Raw genomic sequence first — 20,052 nt, 5'->3', positions numbered from 1 at the left:
TCTCATTATAATTATATTATAATACTTAAATATCCAATAATTTTGTAATACATATATACGAGACAGTTATAATCACTAGTGAAGAGATAAGAAGGCGTTGTCATATGATGAAATCATGATCTTGTGTATCAGTAAAATAATATTTACTGATCGAATATGATTAATCGAAATATTGTATTTTTTCTCTTTTTATCATTCTTATCTTCGTGTTTATTCTTTCAAAGAGAGAGAGAGAGAGAGAGAGAGAGAGAGAGAGAGAGAGAGAGAGAGAGAGAGAGAGAAAGGAGAGGAGGATATGGAGAGGAAATATTTTTTTATCATAAGTTAGTTCTCATGAAAATAACGTCGCCTATCAATAGGCGCCTATCAATATATAACCCATTTTACATATGGATATAGAAGTGTGCGGAGATTGCAGGATATAATATCTGAAAGGAATACATTCTTACTAATTGTTTTATATGACAATCTATTTAATTAAAGAATAAAAAAAGAAAAAAGAAATCAAATACCTGTATGTAAAACAATATATCGAGAGAAAAAATAAGAATATATATTTATTCGCTTTTTGAGCGAAACATACTTAATAAGTATATAGGTATAAAGTAACCTTAAAATTATTGAATAAGTAGAAAAAAATTGTGCAAAATATTATTTTTACAGACGAGCAGATTGTTCAGATATGTTTATCGGTACACCAGCTTCGCGTAAAGCTTTGGTCAATTTCTTTCCCAATTCGATGTCAACTTGAGAGAAATTTTTCACCGCTCTTTCGACTATGAACAAGGAAGCATTCTTTAAATGGTTTGCTAGGTTCTCTACCAATCTGGACTTAGCATCGTCATCAAGTACGTTCCTCCAGAATAACGTAGCTTGTCCGAAATCGTCTTCGTCAACTGGCTCGTAACGATCAATATCACCTTTAACGCTAATCGGCGGTGTACGTAGAGCGGGACACTCTTTTGGTCCGGAGAAACTATTGGGATAATAATTAGGTGCACCATCTTGATTGTTTATAGCCATAGCGCCGTCTTTCTGATAATTCATCGTTGATATATTCTATAGATAGAAAACGATATATGTATATCTCTCAATTATACATCAATAGGCAAACAATTTACATTAACACGTAAAACGTTATAAATGATTACCTTGTAAGGACAATTAATAGGCAATTGAAGATGATTCGGACCTAGACGATGTCTTTGCGTATCGCCATAAGCGAAAAGACGACCTTGCAACAATTTATCTGGACTTGGTTCTATACCAGGTATCAAATGAGCCGGATCAAATGCTATCTGTTCCACATCAGAGAAATAATTATTTGGGTTTCGATCTAATACAAATTTACCCACAGGAATCAATGGATATTGGTCGTGAGGCCATATCTGTTTTAATCGAATATCATTCGTTAATATAATATGTTCGAAATAATAAACGAATTCTTAATGATAATGAAAAGTATTATTACTTTTGTAACATCAAACGGATTCCATTTGAAATTCTTCGCTTGTTCCTCGGTCATCACTTGTATGTAAAACATCCAAGATGGATAACGTCCTTTAGCTATAGCATTGTATAGATCTCTGATTGAATAATCCGGATCGGACGAGCTTAATTCTGCCGCTTTATCGACTGAAAGATTTTTAATTCCTTGATTTGTCTGAAAGTAATTAAAAAATTTGTATTTCATATCTTTAATTGAAACTAATGTTAATGTAATAACTCAAAGAAAAAATACCTTATAATGGAATTTACAGTAAACCATATTATTGTAAGCATTCAACATTTTAAACGTATGCGATCCATAACCATTCATGTGACGATAGCCATCCGGAATACCACGATCAGAAAAAAGGAACAGAATCTGATGCGTAGATTCTGGTCTCAATGAAATAAAATCCCAGAACATATCATAGTCCTAGAAAAAGAAAAAAAAAAAATAAAAGAATAGAACACATCGCGGCATATTAATGGTTTTAACAGTGCGTATAAAAAAGTAAATTATTCAAGGAAGAAAGGAAAAAAAAAATGTCCTATCGTGTTCGATCGGATCATTTATCCTCGACAAAAAAAAAAATGAAAACAAGAAATAGCGAAAAAAAAGTTACAATTCCGATCTTTAGTTCATTTTATTCACATTTCTTTCGATTAAATATGATGTTGGATTCAAACTGATCCAGAACGGATCATTGAAACTGTTCGGGTCAACTATATGGATCAAAAATGACTTGAATAATATTATCTTATATCAAATCTTCGATACAAACCTTCAAATGGGTCGCAGGATTTCTCTTCTGTGTATGGATAAAACTCGGGAAAAAAAGAGGATCTTTGATAAAAAATATAGGTGTATTGTTACCAACTAAATCCCATATACCTTCTTCGGTATAAAATTTAATTGCGAATCCACGTGGATCTCTGCAATCGAAAGAAACGTTCGATGAAACAGGAAGGTTCGTTTACTACTTCGAAGCAAATCGACTTCTGTTAATAAAAAAAAAACAAAAAAAAAACAAAAAAAAAATAAATAAATAAAATAAAAAAAAAAAATAAAGAAATTAATTAATAACGATTGCTATTGTTCTCGCTGATCAAGATCGTTGATTCTATCGATGTCAAGAAAAAAAAAAAGTAAAGTATCATTTAATAGCGTCATATTGTAATTACATGAATCATTATTTATATATATATATATATTTAACATTCTTTGTTCCATATATAATGATTTTTCTTTTTTGCGAACTCTTAAACATGTACGATGAATTATAAATACTAAATTTAACGATCTATTATACTTGATGATTAACATTGTTATCTTTCGATATATCCGTGGGAAGGCCTTAAGAAATTTTCTCATGGATTGTTCTCTCATGTTTTTTTTCTTTCCAAAACAAAAAAGAAAAAGAAAAAGAAAAGAAAAACTTTATATGTATTTCTCAATTACACATTGTTAATTTTATTGGATATAACATTTGGTTTTTATATTTGATCTTAACAATAGTAGCGTGTGCATTTACCTGACCGTGTCAGCCGAACCACTTTCCCCACCTACGGTAGAAAATCTCACGACAATCGGTATTCTCTCTCCAATCACGGAAAACATTTTTGCTTTGCAATATTTCGTTATATTGTGTGTTACTTCGAAATATCCGTAAGCGCCTTAAAAAAGAATACAATTTATACTTCGATCGATACGTTTCTAATATATTTCATATTTTTAAACGAATCAACTTCAACGATTAATTCATTCGTTATTGAAATACTATTTATATAACAAATGATTATAGGAGAAAATGATTAAACAATTACATTAATATTTTCCATTGTTTTAATCAACCTGAACGTTATTATTTTAGTTTATGTGTTATACTTTTTCTTTCTTCGTTGATTTAAAAAATTTTTTTTTCATTTTTTTGTAGATATATATATTGTTTTTTTTTTTTTTTTGATTTATCAATCCAATCGTTAATTAACCTTGAGAAGTATATAACTCACCGGCTCCTTTAGCGTGCACCACACGTTCCGGAATTCTTTCTCTTGTAAAATGTGACATCTCATCGAGATAAACATAATCTTGCAACAATATTGGCCCATGTGGTCCGGCCGTAAGACTAGCTGTTTTGTTGGCGATGATAGATCCACTTCCGGTTAATAATAGACTTGGTATACCCTTTTTTTCGATAGAAAAAGAAAATGATACAAATAAGTGAACAACAAACAAGCGAGCAAACAAACAAACAAACAAACAAACAAACAAAATAATTATATTTTAATAATATGAATTTTATAAGTATGTCAATTTGTATTATATAAAATTTCTCAATGGAATGGTATCGTTTAAATATTCTTATGTCTCATTCGTATAATTTTCTTATGAATTATCTCTTGTAGTTATACAAGCTGAATACAAATTTGACAAATGTTAGTTCATTGGCGTATAAAGACGGATTATTACATGCTCGCTGCATTTCCGTAGAAGAATACTTTAATATCATAAACTACGGAAGTTAGAAACGATTCGAAATCGTAAGATCGTAAAAAAAGAAAAAAAAGCAATGAGAAGAGAAAAGAAGAAAGTTTGGACATTTAATTAATCGTAAAATACATGCTTTACTTTTTTTTTTTTTTTTTTTTTAATTTAATTATACACTTGTTATTTATAAAGAAGTATGTTATTTGGCTATTTTTTTTTACGTAGTGCTTAGAGAAAATTAGTTGAATTTAGAAAAAAAAACGTCCTCGATTTTTATAATTCTTTTTCTATCGATTATATATACATGAAAAATGTATTCATACAAATCAAGGACGTATCTTAAATTTTACTTTAAATAGCAAATTTTATTATATATTTCGTAAGAGAAATATTTTATGAATGACAGTTTTATCTAATCAATTTAAAAATTGACTTCATCCGATTATCATCCCACATATCTGCGATATTATTTCATCTGTTTATTTAAAGAATATGCTAATAGATAGATAATTTAAATGAAATTAAATAAGAGAAATCCTACTTTACACGATTGATTCTATTAATTTTTCATAATCGATATCTTATAAAAGTTTTTTTTTCGATGAAATCGTTGAATTTTATTTTTAAGTAGGTAAGCGATAAAGCTAGATAAAAAAGTATTTTTCTCAAGTTCGTAAATAATATATAGAACGTTATTCTACATATTATAAATGAAATACAAAATTGCATTAACACCAATTGCAGATCTGTCTAGAAAATCTAATTATTTATATATAGACATATAATGAAGCAATGACCTAAGTGAAATGAACAAAGAAAAAAAAAAGAAAAAAGAAAAAAATAGCGTATCATGAAAATCTATTATCTGTAGCAACGAGTAACGATGACGAAAATAAATAGGAAAATTACGATGTTAGCTTTACATTCTCTATCTCTTCATCATCGTTGCCATAATCATTATGAATCATATGGTTTAATTTGAGCTCATATTATTTGCAAAATTTTCTACGTAATATTTGTGCTCGATCACGCAACGTATAGACGGAAACTTTCAGTGAAATTCATCATAATCAATTATTTTTAAAAGTTTCTCAATATGTAAAAACGAAATATGGTCTTAAAATAATGTATAATGTTCACACAGTGTGATTTGTAAATGCGAACATATAAATATACATATATATATATATATGTAAATAGATAAAGATACAAAGTCCGTCAAAGCATACTTGTGAGTGCTCGAACTTACATTCAATATATATACACGTATACACATGCGTGAGTGTGTGTGTGTGTGTATACACGTATACACACAGATAGATGTGTATATCTATAAAGTACATAGATACATATAAACATAAATTGTTGGAATATGTTAGCAACATTTGCATAAAATTTATTACGTAAATAAACAAAGTTATTTCGAATCAATATTATCTGTTAAAACTAACTATGAGGTAGAAAAAACGCGATAATCCACTCGCTTAAGTTTTATTGATTTTCTTTTCATGTTATTTTCCTATGAACCTTTTTCTTGATTATCGGATCACCCTGCGATACGAAACGATATTATTTATTCATTTTTACTTTCAAAAAGATATTCCGTTCTCTCGCATGGCAACATACTTCTCACTTCGAATGTAATAATCGCAATCGTTTTTTTCCTTCTGCTTTTTGTTCTATTTCTTTTTTTCTTTTTTTTTCTTTCGTTTTCTTTTTTACTTTCCTTCCCTTTTCTACTTCTGACATAATATTTCATGCGATATAACAATTAGATAAAAATTCAACGTCCGTTGTTGTGAGAGTTCGAATTTATGTATTTATTTATTTATGTTCGTTTATTCAATATACATATGTATACGTATAGAACACATACATACATTCATATTTTCGATCGATAAAAAACAGTCAGCTACATTTTTCTTCCTTAGAAAAAAAAAAAAAAAAAAAAAAAAAGAAGAAGAAAAAGAAAAAAACTATTATTATCGTTTCAGTTTTATTAAAATGGAATTTTTCAAAAAAGGAAATAAAGAAAAATAGGGAAGTCGTGAACAATTTTCATATCATTAATTTTTATCTGCATACGTGACGTAACATAATTAACATAAAACTAAAATATAATACATAATATTTGCATACGTAATAATTGTATTAGGAAATATGTTTAAACTAGATTATGGAGAAATATTTACTACAAAAGATTTTACGTCTGTACAATAATTTTCTGATTTACTGTGAATTTTAATCTCTCTCTCTCTCTCTCTCTCTCTCTCTCTCTCTCTCTCTCTCTCTCTCTCTCTCTCTCCCTCTCTCTCTCTTTCTCTCTCTCTCTCTCTCTTCTCTTTCTCTCTCTCTCTTTTATTCTTTCTATGTTACAAAAATTAAAAAAATACGAAACATAATGCATAACTTAGCAAAGAGATATTTTTTTGTACACAAAGTAGATTTATGAAGTATTATCGATTCTTTTTTATCTCATATAAGTATAGTGTTTTTAAGAAATTTATCATATATTTGAAAGAAAGAAAAAAAAAAAAGTTACTTAAAGAAATTATATACCAACAAATATTGCTAATTATTTTTTTTCAATTGATGATGGTCCTAATTAAATACGATAAATACATTTATTATTTAATTAAATTGTCGTGTCATAAATATGTATATAGCATATACACCCATTCATATACATACGTAACTCTCTTTCTTTTGTTCTATTTTTAGATATGAAAAAATACTCTAATATTACTGATATGGTGAAGAGAGTTAAAAAGAAGTCATTATCTTAAAGAAAATTATTTAAAGGCTTTTTCAAATATTCACGTTTTATATGACGATGAAAATAAATGTGAACAAGTATGTTCATTCATGTTATCAGTTGAACCGATCAATTGAATAATTGTATAATTTTTAATTTATAACAAGATACGTGTTAAATGCAAACAAAATCTACAAATAATTTCAATTTTATTCGATTACACGTGCAATTACCGCGGTGCATTTCTAAGATCGAACAAATTCATAAAAGATATTATGTCCAACGCGGAAGTAAATAAATATAAACAAAGTAAATAAACATCAGTGTGTGCGATGCAAGATGTAATAATATATCTATATGTATTAACGTGAACTAAATCGTAGACGTAGTCGTATGTATCTATTCGACGTCCTACACGGAATCGTCCAAGTTCTAATTTTCTCTTTTTATCGTGACATATCGCATATGTATATATATATACATTTATATATATTGTATATTGTATAATATATGTATGTACATATATATGTATGTTATATATATATATATATACATATGTACATACATATATTATACAATATAACAAGTATTCATTAGTCCAACGAGATGGAGTAAATCTTACGAAACGTAAAAGAGAGATGAGAAGAAAAAAAAAAGAAAAAGAAGTGGAAGGGAAAATAAAGAAAGTAAGAAGAAAGAGTGAGAGTGAGAGTGAGAGAAAGAGAAAGAGATATATATATATATATAGAGAGAGAAAGAGAGAGAGAGACGCTAAGAAACTAGACGTTAGGAAAAATGGAGGTCATATCTGAAAGACAAAGAAAATAAAAATTGTAGAAAAGAACAACTTAATGATCATGAAGAGGATACATTTTTTATAGATCGAAGAGTGAAAATTTGAATTCATTTAGCATGGTACCTTTAAATTTTTCTTATAATTATTGAGTTGTTCCGAAGCAGGATCTCTTTTCTTGGCTTCCATTTTATCGTCCTTCGAATCTTCGCAGGATTTATCGGTTGTATAATATCGATGAGATCGTTCAAGTGATGTTGTAATGCAAAATTGTTTTCTAGTGAGAAACGTATTACCGAACGACCAACGTTCTTCGCGATACCAAGAACGAAAACTGACTGGCAACGATGACAACGTGTTTTTATCACCTACGTCGCCACGCGATTGGTAGAAAAATGAGGGAGCAACCTGACGCCATAACACGCAACATATTCTCGGGAGGGCGCGAACGAATGATACAAAGTTATTATTTAGCATTCGGTCAATTAATTTTTCTTTTTGCTTAATCTTTTTCTCTATCTTTGTCTTTTTCCTTTTTTTTTGTTTCAATAATCACGCCATCCTTCTTCGTTTTGTTACGATTTTTTCGACGGCATTCGACCGTGTCTCCATCTTTTTTCTTTCGTTGGAGCGTTCTTTCAGATTAAATTTTTTTTTCCCCGGTTTTTCCTCTCCCCTTTTTCTTTTCCTTTTTCTTTTTTTTTTTTGTTTTTTGCCCCTACAATCGAGGACGAATCTTTCAGTTTTCGTTATTATGTTTTTCGTTTTATTTCGAAGGCTGCTGAAAATGAAAAATTTACTCGATCATTCCGATAATATTTATTTCAAATATTCAAAAAATTGCGAATCAATTCAAAATTCGATGAAGATACGAAGATATAAGTTAATCCGGTGAGAGAAAAAAAAAGAGAGAGAGAGAAAGAGAGAGAGAAAGACTAGAAAAGATTTTTTGATAATAATTGAAATCAATTATTCGATGATATTGATATAAATAAATATAAATAAGTTTGCAAATTGGATTTGATTAGAAAAAAATGAAATTTACGAATCAATAATAAAGAATTTATATAATTCCTTACTCTCATACACGATCTATATAATTATATATAATCCATATAGAATGTTATCAATGCGGTTATCACGATTTTATTTATTGTTTTTTTTTTCTTTTAGAGCTTTTAACCACTTGGTAATATATCAAATACGTATTATCTTTAACATGATAAATATACATATACATAACCTAACCTTGTCATTTAATATTACTTATGTGTTTTTTAGTTCTTTTGTTCTATCTTTTCGCTCGATCGAGCAGATATTTTTTCAATAATGAATTTTATTGCTTTTATTGAAGTTAGGCAAGAAAAATTCTCGATCGGTTCCGTTAGATTCATTGTTGAAATCGAAAAGAAAAAATTAATAAATAAATACATTTTTTTTTACCTTTTTTTGTTTTTTTTCTTTCATATTTTGCGAAGGACAAATACGAGAGAAGCTATGAGAAAAGACATAAAACAAAAAAAGAAAAAAAAAAAAAAACAAAAATAAAAAAAAAAAAAAAGTCGTATGCATATTTTTATTTTTGCAACTCTTTATTAATGTCGTTGCAGCTTCAGCTGAGCCAGGTACAGATCTGAGCTCGTTATTATAAGCGAGCTCTCACAGTTACGCACAATCTTCATCCTCTTAATCGTCGCGTTTGCGATAATAACGTAGGCAATTATAAAATTTCATAAGTTTTAAATGGCTGTGAATAGAGCTCAAGAAAAAATAAAAGTAATTACTAAAAAGATTTCACCTTCAGTCGATCCTAACGTCTAACTTGTTTATAGAAACGAGAATTTGAACGTTGAATCACTGACAACGCAAACAAAGAAAAATATAGATAGATAGATAGGTAGATAGATAGATAGGTAGGTAGATAGATGGGTAGATACATAGGTAGATAGATAGATAGATAAATAGACAGACATAACAAATAGATCCATGTCTTTGGTAATATACGTATGTATATTGAAGAGAACGTAAAGCTTTAAAAGACGGAAAGAAAGAATTTTCTTATTGAAATTATAATTCATTATTTCCGTCAATAAATAATTAAATAATTACGTTCCTATTTGCGCTATAAAAATGGTTATAATATTTACATAATTGGCTGATTTAAATCCGTCGAAATTATGAACAATCGTAAAAGACGATTTCGTGAAGTTCATTCGCAAATAATAACAAATGGATTATATATGATGTATATTTTCTTTCGTTTTTTTTTTCTTTTCTTCTTCTTCCTTCCTTCTTTCTTCTTCTTCTTCTTTTTCTTCGTTTTTTCTTTTCTTTTTTTTTTTTTTTGTAGAAGTAAAATGAATTAAAAGACGCAGTAAATTATAATTCTATAACTAAATTCTGCCTGAGTTAATTGCACCACTTATCCCATTTGACTTTTATAGTGAAACAATGCTTAGAACAAATGCGATATATGAATAACTATGTCACGGCAATATTTCCAAATTCATTAGATTTTATTTCTTATTGTTTGTTCGTCGCATCGATTTATGGCAAGAACATTATAACTTTAGTGCCCTTTTAATGCCCAACGTTTTTTTTTCCCTTTTTAATTCTATCTAATGTGATATTTTTTTTTTTTTTTAACGTGATTACCCAGTTACTTATTTCATATACATTTAACAACATATAATTCCTTATATGAAATAACTTATGTGAAATAAAAATCGACGTTATTCCGTGATAAGTGCATACGATTATTAGAATAATTCGATTCAACTACAACAGATTAGGAAATGCCGAAACATATTGGGATAAGCATTTAATTCTAAGAACATCTCGAAATTTATAAAATTTGTTTAAGTTACTTCAAATTCAGTAAATATATATATATATATAATATATATATATTTTTTTCCTTCTCCTTCCTCCTAGATTACTCAACGTAGAAGCAGAGTAAATGCAATACATGCAGAGATCTTATATGTTTATCGCAAAATGTTACTTATTATTGTTTAAAACGCTTTTCCTTATACTGCTGTACGAAACCATATTATTTTTAAAGTTATATTACGATCGCATATTTTTTTTTTCTTTTTCTTTCATGAATCAACAAATATCATTCATTGACTTTTTGTTTGTTTCCAACATATGGGGATTTGTTGATCAAACATTATTGAGACATAAGCTATCCGTGCACCATGATGAAGTTGTCTTCCCATTTCATAGGCTAACTGGGCATCGATATCGGACACTGGACTTGCCAAACGATAAGATGACTTTGTTCACCATGTTCGTCAGCATTGGCTGCTATTATAGCATTAGACCGTTCGATACTCTCTTCTGTTTCTTCTCCATCACCTAAAAATTTGGTAAATATTTCGTGTGACAATTAATTAACTTCTTTCTTTTATAATATATAAGGAAAGTGCAAATATCAGTTTTCGTTCATATAATACAATAAATACATGTCAGCTGGAAAGGACCACCCCCAGAGAATAAAGGCAACAGATATATAATTGATCCTATACAGTTCTTTACAAAAAAATAGTGATAATAATTTTTTTTTTAAAGTGAAGCCAACAGATTTTGCTATACGTTTATAAGCAATTTATCATGACGTTTAAAATTTATGAAAAATCATTTATAATACAACACACTTTTTAATCGGTAATGGATAAATATGAAGCCAGCCAGTCAAATGTTAGTCAAATTTCGTTATATAGTGCAACAGAAGAAAGGAATGTTCTGTTAGTATAGGTCTTCGTAACCGAGGGTTATTAATACGAATATTAACATATGCTGAAATAAAAATATTTTCTTTTTTTTGTTTTATTTTTTCATTATTTTCCTTTTTTTCTTTTTTTTTTGCTTTTTTTCTATCTCTGGGGGCATACCTGACCAATTGCCAAACTATTAGATGAGTTGCCACATCACTTTCGTCTTCTGCTTCTTCTGCTAAAATTGTCACCATCACACATTACATTTTGACATACTTATGATAGTTAAAAAAGACTTACGTTATTATATGTTAAGTACATGATAAATCTGGTAATGCTTACTTACCGACTCTAAAATCAATGTAACCTTCGCCCCCTGATAATACAAGCATCGCAGGCTGTGAACCATCGGTTGCTGCACTTTGACCACCGTGGCCTAAAAGATTTATGTATTAAAAAATTTTTAATTTAACAACGCCATAATACGTAAACTTACCAGGTACGGCGACAAACATTTTTACGGCATCTCTGTGCCCATGAAAACTTAGTTGGGCATGAGCCATACTACAATACGGTATAAAGCTTCCAACTGCAACACCTCGTTCCGATGCAAAGACTCTAACACCAATTCCTGGTGCATCACCTTTATTAGCTCCCGTTTGAACTCTGGATACTGCCATTGAACCGCCTGCACCTATAAAAATTGTATGTAATATGATATATAAATAGATCATATAAATACAACGTATTAATCTATAAAAAGATTATTTTTATATAAACGCACTTTCGGATAGTGGTACTGAAATTATCACTCCATTTCCAGTACCAATCCACAACCTATTTGAGGAAATTAATAAAGCTGTGATTCGTACAAAAGAAAATCCGAGTTTCCCTGTTCCCAGCATTTTACTGACATAAGGTTCTATATCAACATCTTGTAGATGTTGATAAGTATGTGCATGATAGAGTCTTAATGTTGAATCCAATCGAATGCTAACCCAAACGCCCTCGCCTAGCCATGCCAATTGTCTCACTTGTGACTCTCTTCTAGGATGAGCATCGACAGTGCACTGAAACATTGCATTATTTTATACATTTATTTATTCTTCATTAAATAAAACAAATTGTTTCAAAATGCTTACTTCAACAGTCATTCTAATAGGATCTATCACATGGATTTTGTTTCTATATCCACACCATACTGTTTTTCCACTGACAGCGGTCATACATCTGATCGAGTGTTGTGGGCTTCCTAAAGTAATAACATGATACTGAGAAAGGTCCCATTGACCATCTGGGCCCCTTCGGAACAAAGCTACAGTTCCATCGGCCAAAGCAACTAAAACGCGGCCTTGAACGTGCCTATAAAAAAAAAAAAAAAAAAAAAAAAAAAAAATAAAAAAAAAATAGTTTGATTATAAGCAAATTATATAGGTAATTTTATCACATGTAAATAATATACAAGTAATATTTAATACTTTACATACACGATAGCCACAGCCGCATCCTTTAATTTTACAAAATGCAAGCAAACAGACCATTTGGCAACAGCCGAGTGTACAAAAACAGCACCATTTTGAGCTCCCAGCCACATAGTTGGTTGTATTGATGACATTTTTTCGATAGGTGTACTTTCCTCTATTTCCTTATTTTCGTCTTCCTCGTTCTTATCTTCTTTGCAATTTAATTCATCGTTCACTACTTCTGAATTGCATTTAATAAAATAAATCTTTCCTAAATTTGCTGTTTCGCTATCTACACTTTCCAAACTTTGGGGTCCGGCACTCGAACTCTGATCCGTATCTTTTGTTTTTTCTACAGTTTCATTACTTTGTTCTTCGACAGAATTACCATTCTCCTGTTTATTGTTCTCGATAGAAGTCGCTTCTTGGATTTTTTTCTGTTCGTTCTGATCAATATGTTCGATTATGACCGATTCATCATGATTACTATCTATGTTATCACCATTTTTATTATTAAGTTTATATGTCGAATTCTCCTTCAAGTTTTTAGGATAATCACTTTCCATGGCACCAGGTACACTAGCAATGGAAAGTAAATGTCCTTGACAAACACTGAAAACCTCTAAAATATCTGCTGGATTATTGGCATCTATAACTGTAACTTTTGACATCTTTTGAGTCGATGTGCAAATCCAGACCAAGGAACTAAGTTTCTGTTCCAATTGTTCTGCCTCCAATCTACGTTGTTCATTTTCTTGAAGTTCATTGTCTAAATGTTCAACCGCATCTTCAGCTTCTGTTTTAGTTGTATTTGTTTCTGATGCTTCAGCTGCATAAAATACACTTCCTCCAATCATACAACCACCATCTGGTGTTTTGCCTCCAGTTAGATTTACACCAGCTCCACACCAAATCTATATAAAGAAAGTTTGTTAATGTTTCGAAAATCTGAACAAGAAAAAAAAAATGAAAAAAGAAACGATAAATTCTTTATTAAATATTAAAACAGTATACTTACTTTCATTCCTGGTTCTGTTTCTTGAAGAGGCCTACAATATACTGGTACTGGTACAGGTTGTCTTACTGGTGCTATTGGTTTTCCTGGCAAACTCCATCCATAAGCTTGTAATCGACCGTCTTCTTTTCTTACGTGTGCCCTGACTTGACGATATTGTTCTCTTCGTTCGTTTGCTCGGCGTGCTACGAGCTTTTCAGAAGATCTGTAAAGTACGTTTTAAATGCACAATATATTTATTTTAAATGTAACAATTTAAACAAGCGTAATGCAAGGGAATGAGGAATTGAATGATTTAAAATGTCTAATTTCAGATTTGTTGTCTTCAAATATCTGGTCTTACCAAGATTCATTTTATTACTAATATTTCTTCCTATGTTTTATGTTGAAATACTTTTAGTATTTCAATATTATACATTATTTTTATGTGAGCATGTCCCAATTTTTTTCATTCCTTATTTGAACGAATTTTAAAATTAAAGAAAAAATGAAAGAAAATATTCTCTTGGAATCATTATTCATGCCAAGGACCATCTCTCACAAAATCAGAATACAGGTGTCAAAGCAGAAAAGTTAGGAATATAGCAGAACAGATTTACCTGCTGACCAATAAGCACCCCAATGAAAGCCAGAAAAACCAGGAATCTCTTGATAACGCCATGAAGGTGAGGCAAGAAAACCCGAATAATGAGACAAAAGCGAAGTAACGACATCGAAATAAAAGCCAAGTTTAACATACTCATAACTTCATTTATTCATCGATCAATAATGATCGAATATATTATCAGTTTTCCAAAAAATATACAAACTCTTATTTACAAAACTACAGCTTTTCAAGCATATTTCAGAAAGGTAACAGTCAATTTATCTCATTAGTTATTATACTTTTATCATTTGCAAGTTATTTTATTAAATGTAAATCACATAAAAATCGGTATATGTACTTTACAAATATGTTACTTGTATATGAAGACTAGGAAATTAGACTTTAGAGAAGGGATAAAATATAGCAAACAGAGAGAGAGAAAAAAAGTAATATATGTACGAAATATAAAACTCTTTCGTATAAAACCATTGATATCTTAAGTCAAAATTTATTTCAAAAATTTATTGCTCAAGATAATTAATCAATGAATGTAAAAGGGGAAATGGAACACGATAATGTGTTAGCAGCAATAGTACGTTCAAATTGGTCAGTTTAAATTCTAAATTATGCAAAGAAGACTCACGTCTTTTAAGAGCAATCAAGACTATTTGTAAGAGGTAAGAAAACATTATGGATCCCAACAGACCAAAGAGGATTCTAATCTGGAAAGATGACCGCAATTCATTCTATAATAATTATTTCCCATTTAGAAGAGATTATTTTTCCAAAAACTTTTATAAAAAAGAATTTTACTAAAAGTAATTATTATGGCAGCTTTGATATATAACAGTATCAAAGTATATATATATATATATGGTGTGTATGTGTATGTGTATATATATGTATATGTATATACATATCTGTATATACATATACATGTATATATATTCATAAATATATGTATATATATATATATTATATCTATATATAAATTAAGCTCCATAATTGTGTGCATTTGCACTAAAAACTTTCATTGCGCGATAAATCACAGATTAAGATTGATGTTTTATGATGTATAAAGCTCAATACTCAATAAATAAATTTGTATCTAAATAACAGATAAAAATCAGGCAGGCTGTGATGTCAGATTGACATAACATCAAGGTGCATGTATATAGAATAGGATTGATTTCTCACATGGTGTCTCCTTGGTCGAGAAAGTCATGGCGATTTTTCAACGTGTGTTTACGCATGGTGCTCACGGCTGGAACAACTTGATTCGTTGGTGCACTATAGCGAATATGAGGTAAGGTATGTGTTCCACGAACTAAATTCCCACGATCAGTTGTTGTGAAGAGACTGCTAAAACTACAAAGAAAAAAGACGAAAAGATTCATTGTTTTCTTATCTCTTATTATACATATTTATATTGATCTTTTATTTATTTGATACTAACAACTTCCAAAATTGTGAACCTTTTCCTCCTGACGTATTGGAAGGATCAATTTTATTTGCTCTAATTATTTCAGTCCACCTAACAGCTTCTTGAAGTTCCATAAATCTTTCCTTATATTGATTTCTTTCCATGAGAACTCTGGCCATTTCCACTCTTGTAAATCTTTTTCTTTGAGCTAAAGGCACGTCCTCTTCGTCATCGCTCTTCGCTGCTTTTGCGACAGCCTCAGCATCCTCTTTCACTTTCTTTAATTCTTCTTCAAGTGCCGCAACACGTTGACGTAAGCGATCCTTAGTTTGCTGCAAACCACGAACTTCCTCGCGTAATATTTCTTGCTCGCTGAAGTAAGTAAATGATTAGTTGAAGAAAAAATAAATAAAAAAATCAAAAGTTAAAATAATCTAAATTAATTACCTAGTCAGTTCATCCACTTTAACTATTAAATCATCTTTAACTACGTTAAGGGCATTCCTGAAAGATAAAATGCAATAATGAAACCATTGTTTTCTATTAAATTATTTTCTTTTTCAATAATATAAGATAGCTTACTTTGTAGCTAGTAATTCATTATTTTCCATAATAAGATTTTCCACTTCTTTTCCCATTCCTAAAGAGTACAAAATATTATTTCAAGTATGAATATATATTATATATTAGTCTACATATAAAATTTAATATTATAAAAAAGCGTTTAGTAAAAATACTACATAATATTGTGTTAATGAAAGAAACTTTTAACATATAAATAATTCTTCCTAATATATCTTTCTAAATGTGAATATAAGATAGATAAAAAAGATAAATAGCTTACCATAAAAGTTGTCATTGACTGCGTGATTAGATTATATATTGCATGCATCATTCATCAGAGTTTCAGTAGAAGTCAGCATAGTGTGAAAAGGCAAGCGATGGATGAAACATCCAGACATATTAGGAAATAATACTTCTATTATTAAAGTTCTTAATTAGAGTAGAAAGTTTGAAAATGAATCTTATGTCCTTTAAATGATATAGATTTGAGTAAGTTATTTACTTTGATAAAATTATAATCATCTTTATATTGTTTCATAGTGTAAATGTGTTATCAGAACATGAAAATGCCTTATAGTTAAAGAGCTTTGATACTTTACTATTGTTAGAATTTAGATAATGAATAAACACACATAACCAAATTTATATTGATTTGTAATCTTTTCGTTAAACGTACCCGATGATGCATATTCACCAGGATGGACCCAACTACCTATAATTATAACAATCACAAGTTAATTACAAATATGTATTATGAATATAAAATTCGACAATTTATATGCGTTTTTACCTGTGATATCTGCACCTTCATCCATTTCACCTAATGCATCTGCATCTTGGAAACTAAGTTCCTGATATAATGTATTGCCACTTCTTTGTTCTCTTTCAGTTTTACTTCTACCACCACTTGGTGTTGTAGCTAATTTCTCCATTCCACTTGGTGTCGTCGGTGTTATCAGTGGTGGTGGCAATTCAGTCTCAGGACTTTCATCTATAATTAAATGATAACAAAAAAAAAAGGTGTGTGTGTGTGTGTGTATATATTTATATATATATATATATATATATATATATATATATATATATATATAATAAAAACAAAATAATCTATTTCAAATATTATGATAACATACGTCTGGAAATTGCAGTAGTCTTATTTTCTTGTTCAGGCTGATCTGTTAATTGACTTTTATCAGAGGTTTCTATTGCAGCTTCACTACTACTATCCAACATTTCAGTTCTTAAATTTGCAGCATTTGGTGGGCTTTCATCTTGAGGTTCTTCTGCATTTATACTTGCTTCTAAACTTTGAAATCCATAACTTAAAGGACCAGAACTTCTTGACATGTGAGCTAAACCAAGAGAAGGCAATCTTGATGGACCACGACCACCAGTTGCATTTTCTAATCTTTCCGTACTACCAACCAACATTTTTGTTCTTTCCATATAATCTACATGTGTCTTAAATAATTCTGTATATCTGTCATGTAGGCGGGCGTATTCACGTTTTAGCTCTGTTTCCTTTTCTTCGAGACGAACAACTAAAGCAGAAATAAAATATTGTTAAAGAATAATATATAAAGACTGATTGATAAAAGGACAAAACACATTGCTGTTCTCTACTATAGGATGTAAAAAAAGAAATTCTTATATAAATAAAATATAATATAAAATAAAATTAACTATCAACTACTTTATTAATGACGATAATAAATTATATACAATAACGAAGAAATATAAAGAGTACTTTAGAAATAACATAATAGGATAAAAATCATGCAATGTAAATAAAAGAATATACATAAAAACGTATGATATGAAGTATTTATCAATTGATCCAAATACCATGAGATCTATAATCCATTGTAAAATCATATATATGATGAAAACAAAAAGAAAAAAAAAAGAATTATTCTACTCTACTGTGAAAAGATGTGCTAAGAGAGGATGTACTGGAAGAACCATTGGCAATTGTACCGTGATCTTGCGAATTCTTTGTTTTCAGCTCCAACATTCTTACAATTGACTCTAAACTGTCAATTCTTGATAATAATTCTTTCCTTTCATCTTCTGCAACATCTTCTTGCTCGAGCAATTTCTGATGAACAATAAAAAATTTCTCATTTTTTAAATAGCAATACGCACACATTTTGTAATAAAAAAATAATAGCATTCGTTAAGAACAGGAAATAAAAATAAAATTAGAAAAAGAATTTTACCTGATCAGACGTTTTCCTCAGTTGCTTTTCTCTCTCATATTGTGTAACTAGCTGTTCGTTATCCTCCCTTAATAATTCTAATTCAACTTCGCGTTCTTGATTTTCTGTATAGGATACATCTAAACATTCTAAAACATTGACTAGCAAAGGCATTAGGTCTTTGACTACATCTTCGTCATATCTTGCAATCATCTTTTCAAATTCTTGATAAATACTGCCTGCCAAGGACTGTACTTTTTCAGACATGACAACATGACTGTCTTCGTGCGTACCATATACTGTTTCTTGATCCATCTTTATTGTATTATATAAAATCTATGGAAAAAAGAAAAAAAAAAGAAAAATGTATTCATTTAATTTGTTATATCCTTAACAAGCATATATCATATTTTTATTTTCTATGACCATTTTAATGATTATAAATATTGACAAATAAGATCATTGACATTTCATTGATATTAGACAAAAATTGCAAGGAAAAGAAAAAGAAAAGTGGGGGGGAAAAAAAAAGTGAAAAAAAATTAATCCATTTACCTAAAATCTAGGCAAGTATACCTATTATCGTGATAATAAAATATATAAATATAATCGTCGTATTATTCTGCTCTGCATTTTGTACGTGTATCGAGCTCTCATCGGAGATCTGCTAAAAAAACATGTAAATGATACGATTTGTTAAATAAATAAATGATGATATTATGTAATTAAAAAAAAAAATAAAAAAAAAATAAAAAATAAAAAATAAAATAAAAGGAAAGAAGAAAAAGAAAAAGGAATAAAAATATTGGATGAAGATCGCGCTCCTCGGCACTCCTAAAATCGAATATCTTAAAAGAAAGTTTACATCTGTGACCGTGGTAAACGTCAGAGACGATTTTATAACCTTTCTCGTAGACGCACCTGACGTTTCCGATGAATGAAATGATCGTTGGAATAAAATTAAATCAGATCACAACGAAGTACAATGCGAAGTCATTGGATCCTTCGATACATTGCCCATTGCGTTAACATTTATTTGATATATGTCATTCGAGAGAGATAACCCTCTTTAAGAAAGTAATAGTTATGCTCCTTGCCCCACGAAGTCGCTCGATTCGTATGAATTGTTTTATGACGTTTCGCAATCACCGTCCTGGTAATAACTTTTTATTTGCGATGTAAGTTTCACTCGTTTTTCTAGAAAAGCAAATAATACATTGGACGCGATACGTGTTACGACGATAAAAAGAAAGAAAAAATTTATTCGTTCATTAAGTAACGTCACAGACGCAAAATTTACCGAGCTCTTTTCTCGCTGTCAATTCCTTTGACTTTGTTGGTCGTTCTCAATCACGAATATTCGCCATTTTTTTTTCGTTCTTTTCCACCACAACCGAATTTTACTATATACGACTGTTCCTCAATGTGTTCACAAATAGATCCTAAAATTGCACTCGGTCAAATGCAAGCAAATACGTGACCTCGTCCGTTAGATGGCTTTGGCATCGTTCCATTGTCACGGGGAAAAAAAAAAAAAAAAAAAAAAAGGAAAAAAAAAGA

General features: G+C 29.7%; 2 protein-coding genes across 7 annotated transcripts; both read right to left on the bottom strand.

The window, feature by feature from the left end:
* Positions 1 to 531: 531 nt before the first annotated feature.
* Positions 532 to 8,016, bottom strand: Cat (catalase). Its single transcript, XM_035863920.2, has 8 exons — positions 7,651 to 8,016; positions 3,499 to 3,673; positions 3,021 to 3,162; positions 2,271 to 2,421; positions 1,742 to 1,921; positions 1,472 to 1,663; positions 1,152 to 1,388; positions 532 to 1,059 (listed from the first exon to the last, which is right to left on the bottom strand). The coding sequence occupies exons 1-8, from the start codon at positions 7,999 to 8,001 to the stop codon at positions 658 to 660; spliced, it is 1,830 nt and encodes a 609-aa protein (XP_035719813.2). The 5' UTR covers positions 8,002 to 8,016; the 3' UTR covers positions 532 to 657.
* Positions 8,017 to 9,776: 1,760 nt separating this feature from the next.
* On the bottom strand, positions 9,777 to 19,996 carry syd (JNK-interacting protein syd). 6 transcript variants are annotated; one of them, XM_035863024.2, is made up of 21 exons: positions 19,793 to 19,996; positions 19,414 to 19,689; positions 19,048 to 19,156; positions 18,514 to 18,828; positions 18,272 to 18,392; positions 17,428 to 17,835; positions 17,085 to 17,285; positions 16,971 to 17,006; positions 16,575 to 16,592; positions 16,313 to 16,370; positions 16,178 to 16,234; positions 15,764 to 16,102; positions 15,505 to 15,675; positions 13,725 to 13,926; positions 12,731 to 13,620; positions 12,386 to 12,605; positions 12,028 to 12,313; positions 11,740 to 11,937; positions 11,590 to 11,679; positions 11,421 to 11,481; positions 10,744 to 10,884 (listed from the first exon to the last, which is right to left on the bottom strand). In XM_035863024.2, the coding sequence occupies exons 4-21, from the start codon at positions 18,805 to 18,807 to the stop codon at positions 10,881 to 10,883; spliced, it is 3,654 nt and encodes a 1,217-aa protein (XP_035718917.1). In that variant the 5' UTR covers positions 18,808 to 18,828; positions 19,048 to 19,156; positions 19,414 to 19,689; positions 19,793 to 19,996; the 3' UTR covers positions 10,744 to 10,880. The 6 variants fall into 6 exon arrangements, with proteins under 6 accessions (XP_085514478.1, XP_035718914.2, XP_035718919.2 ...); XM_085658352.1 differs by lacking the exon at positions 11,421 to 11,481 and having other exon boundaries at positions 9,777 to 10,884; positions 19,048 to 19,159; positions 19,793 to 19,995; XM_035863021.2 differs by lacking the exon at positions 11,421 to 11,481 and having other exon boundaries at positions 9,777 to 10,884; positions 19,793 to 19,995.
* Positions 19,997 to 20,052: the final 56 nt, after the last annotated feature.

Source organism: Vespa mandarinia, chromosome 7, assembly GCF_050613455.1.
Source record: "Vespa mandarinia isolate Hongniang chromosome 7, ASM5061345v1, whole genome shotgun sequence".
NCBI classification, from domain to species: Eukaryota; Metazoa; Arthropoda; class Insecta; order Hymenoptera; family Vespidae; genus Vespa; species Vespa mandarinia.
This window is presented reverse-complemented; position numbering and strand designations above follow the sequence as displayed.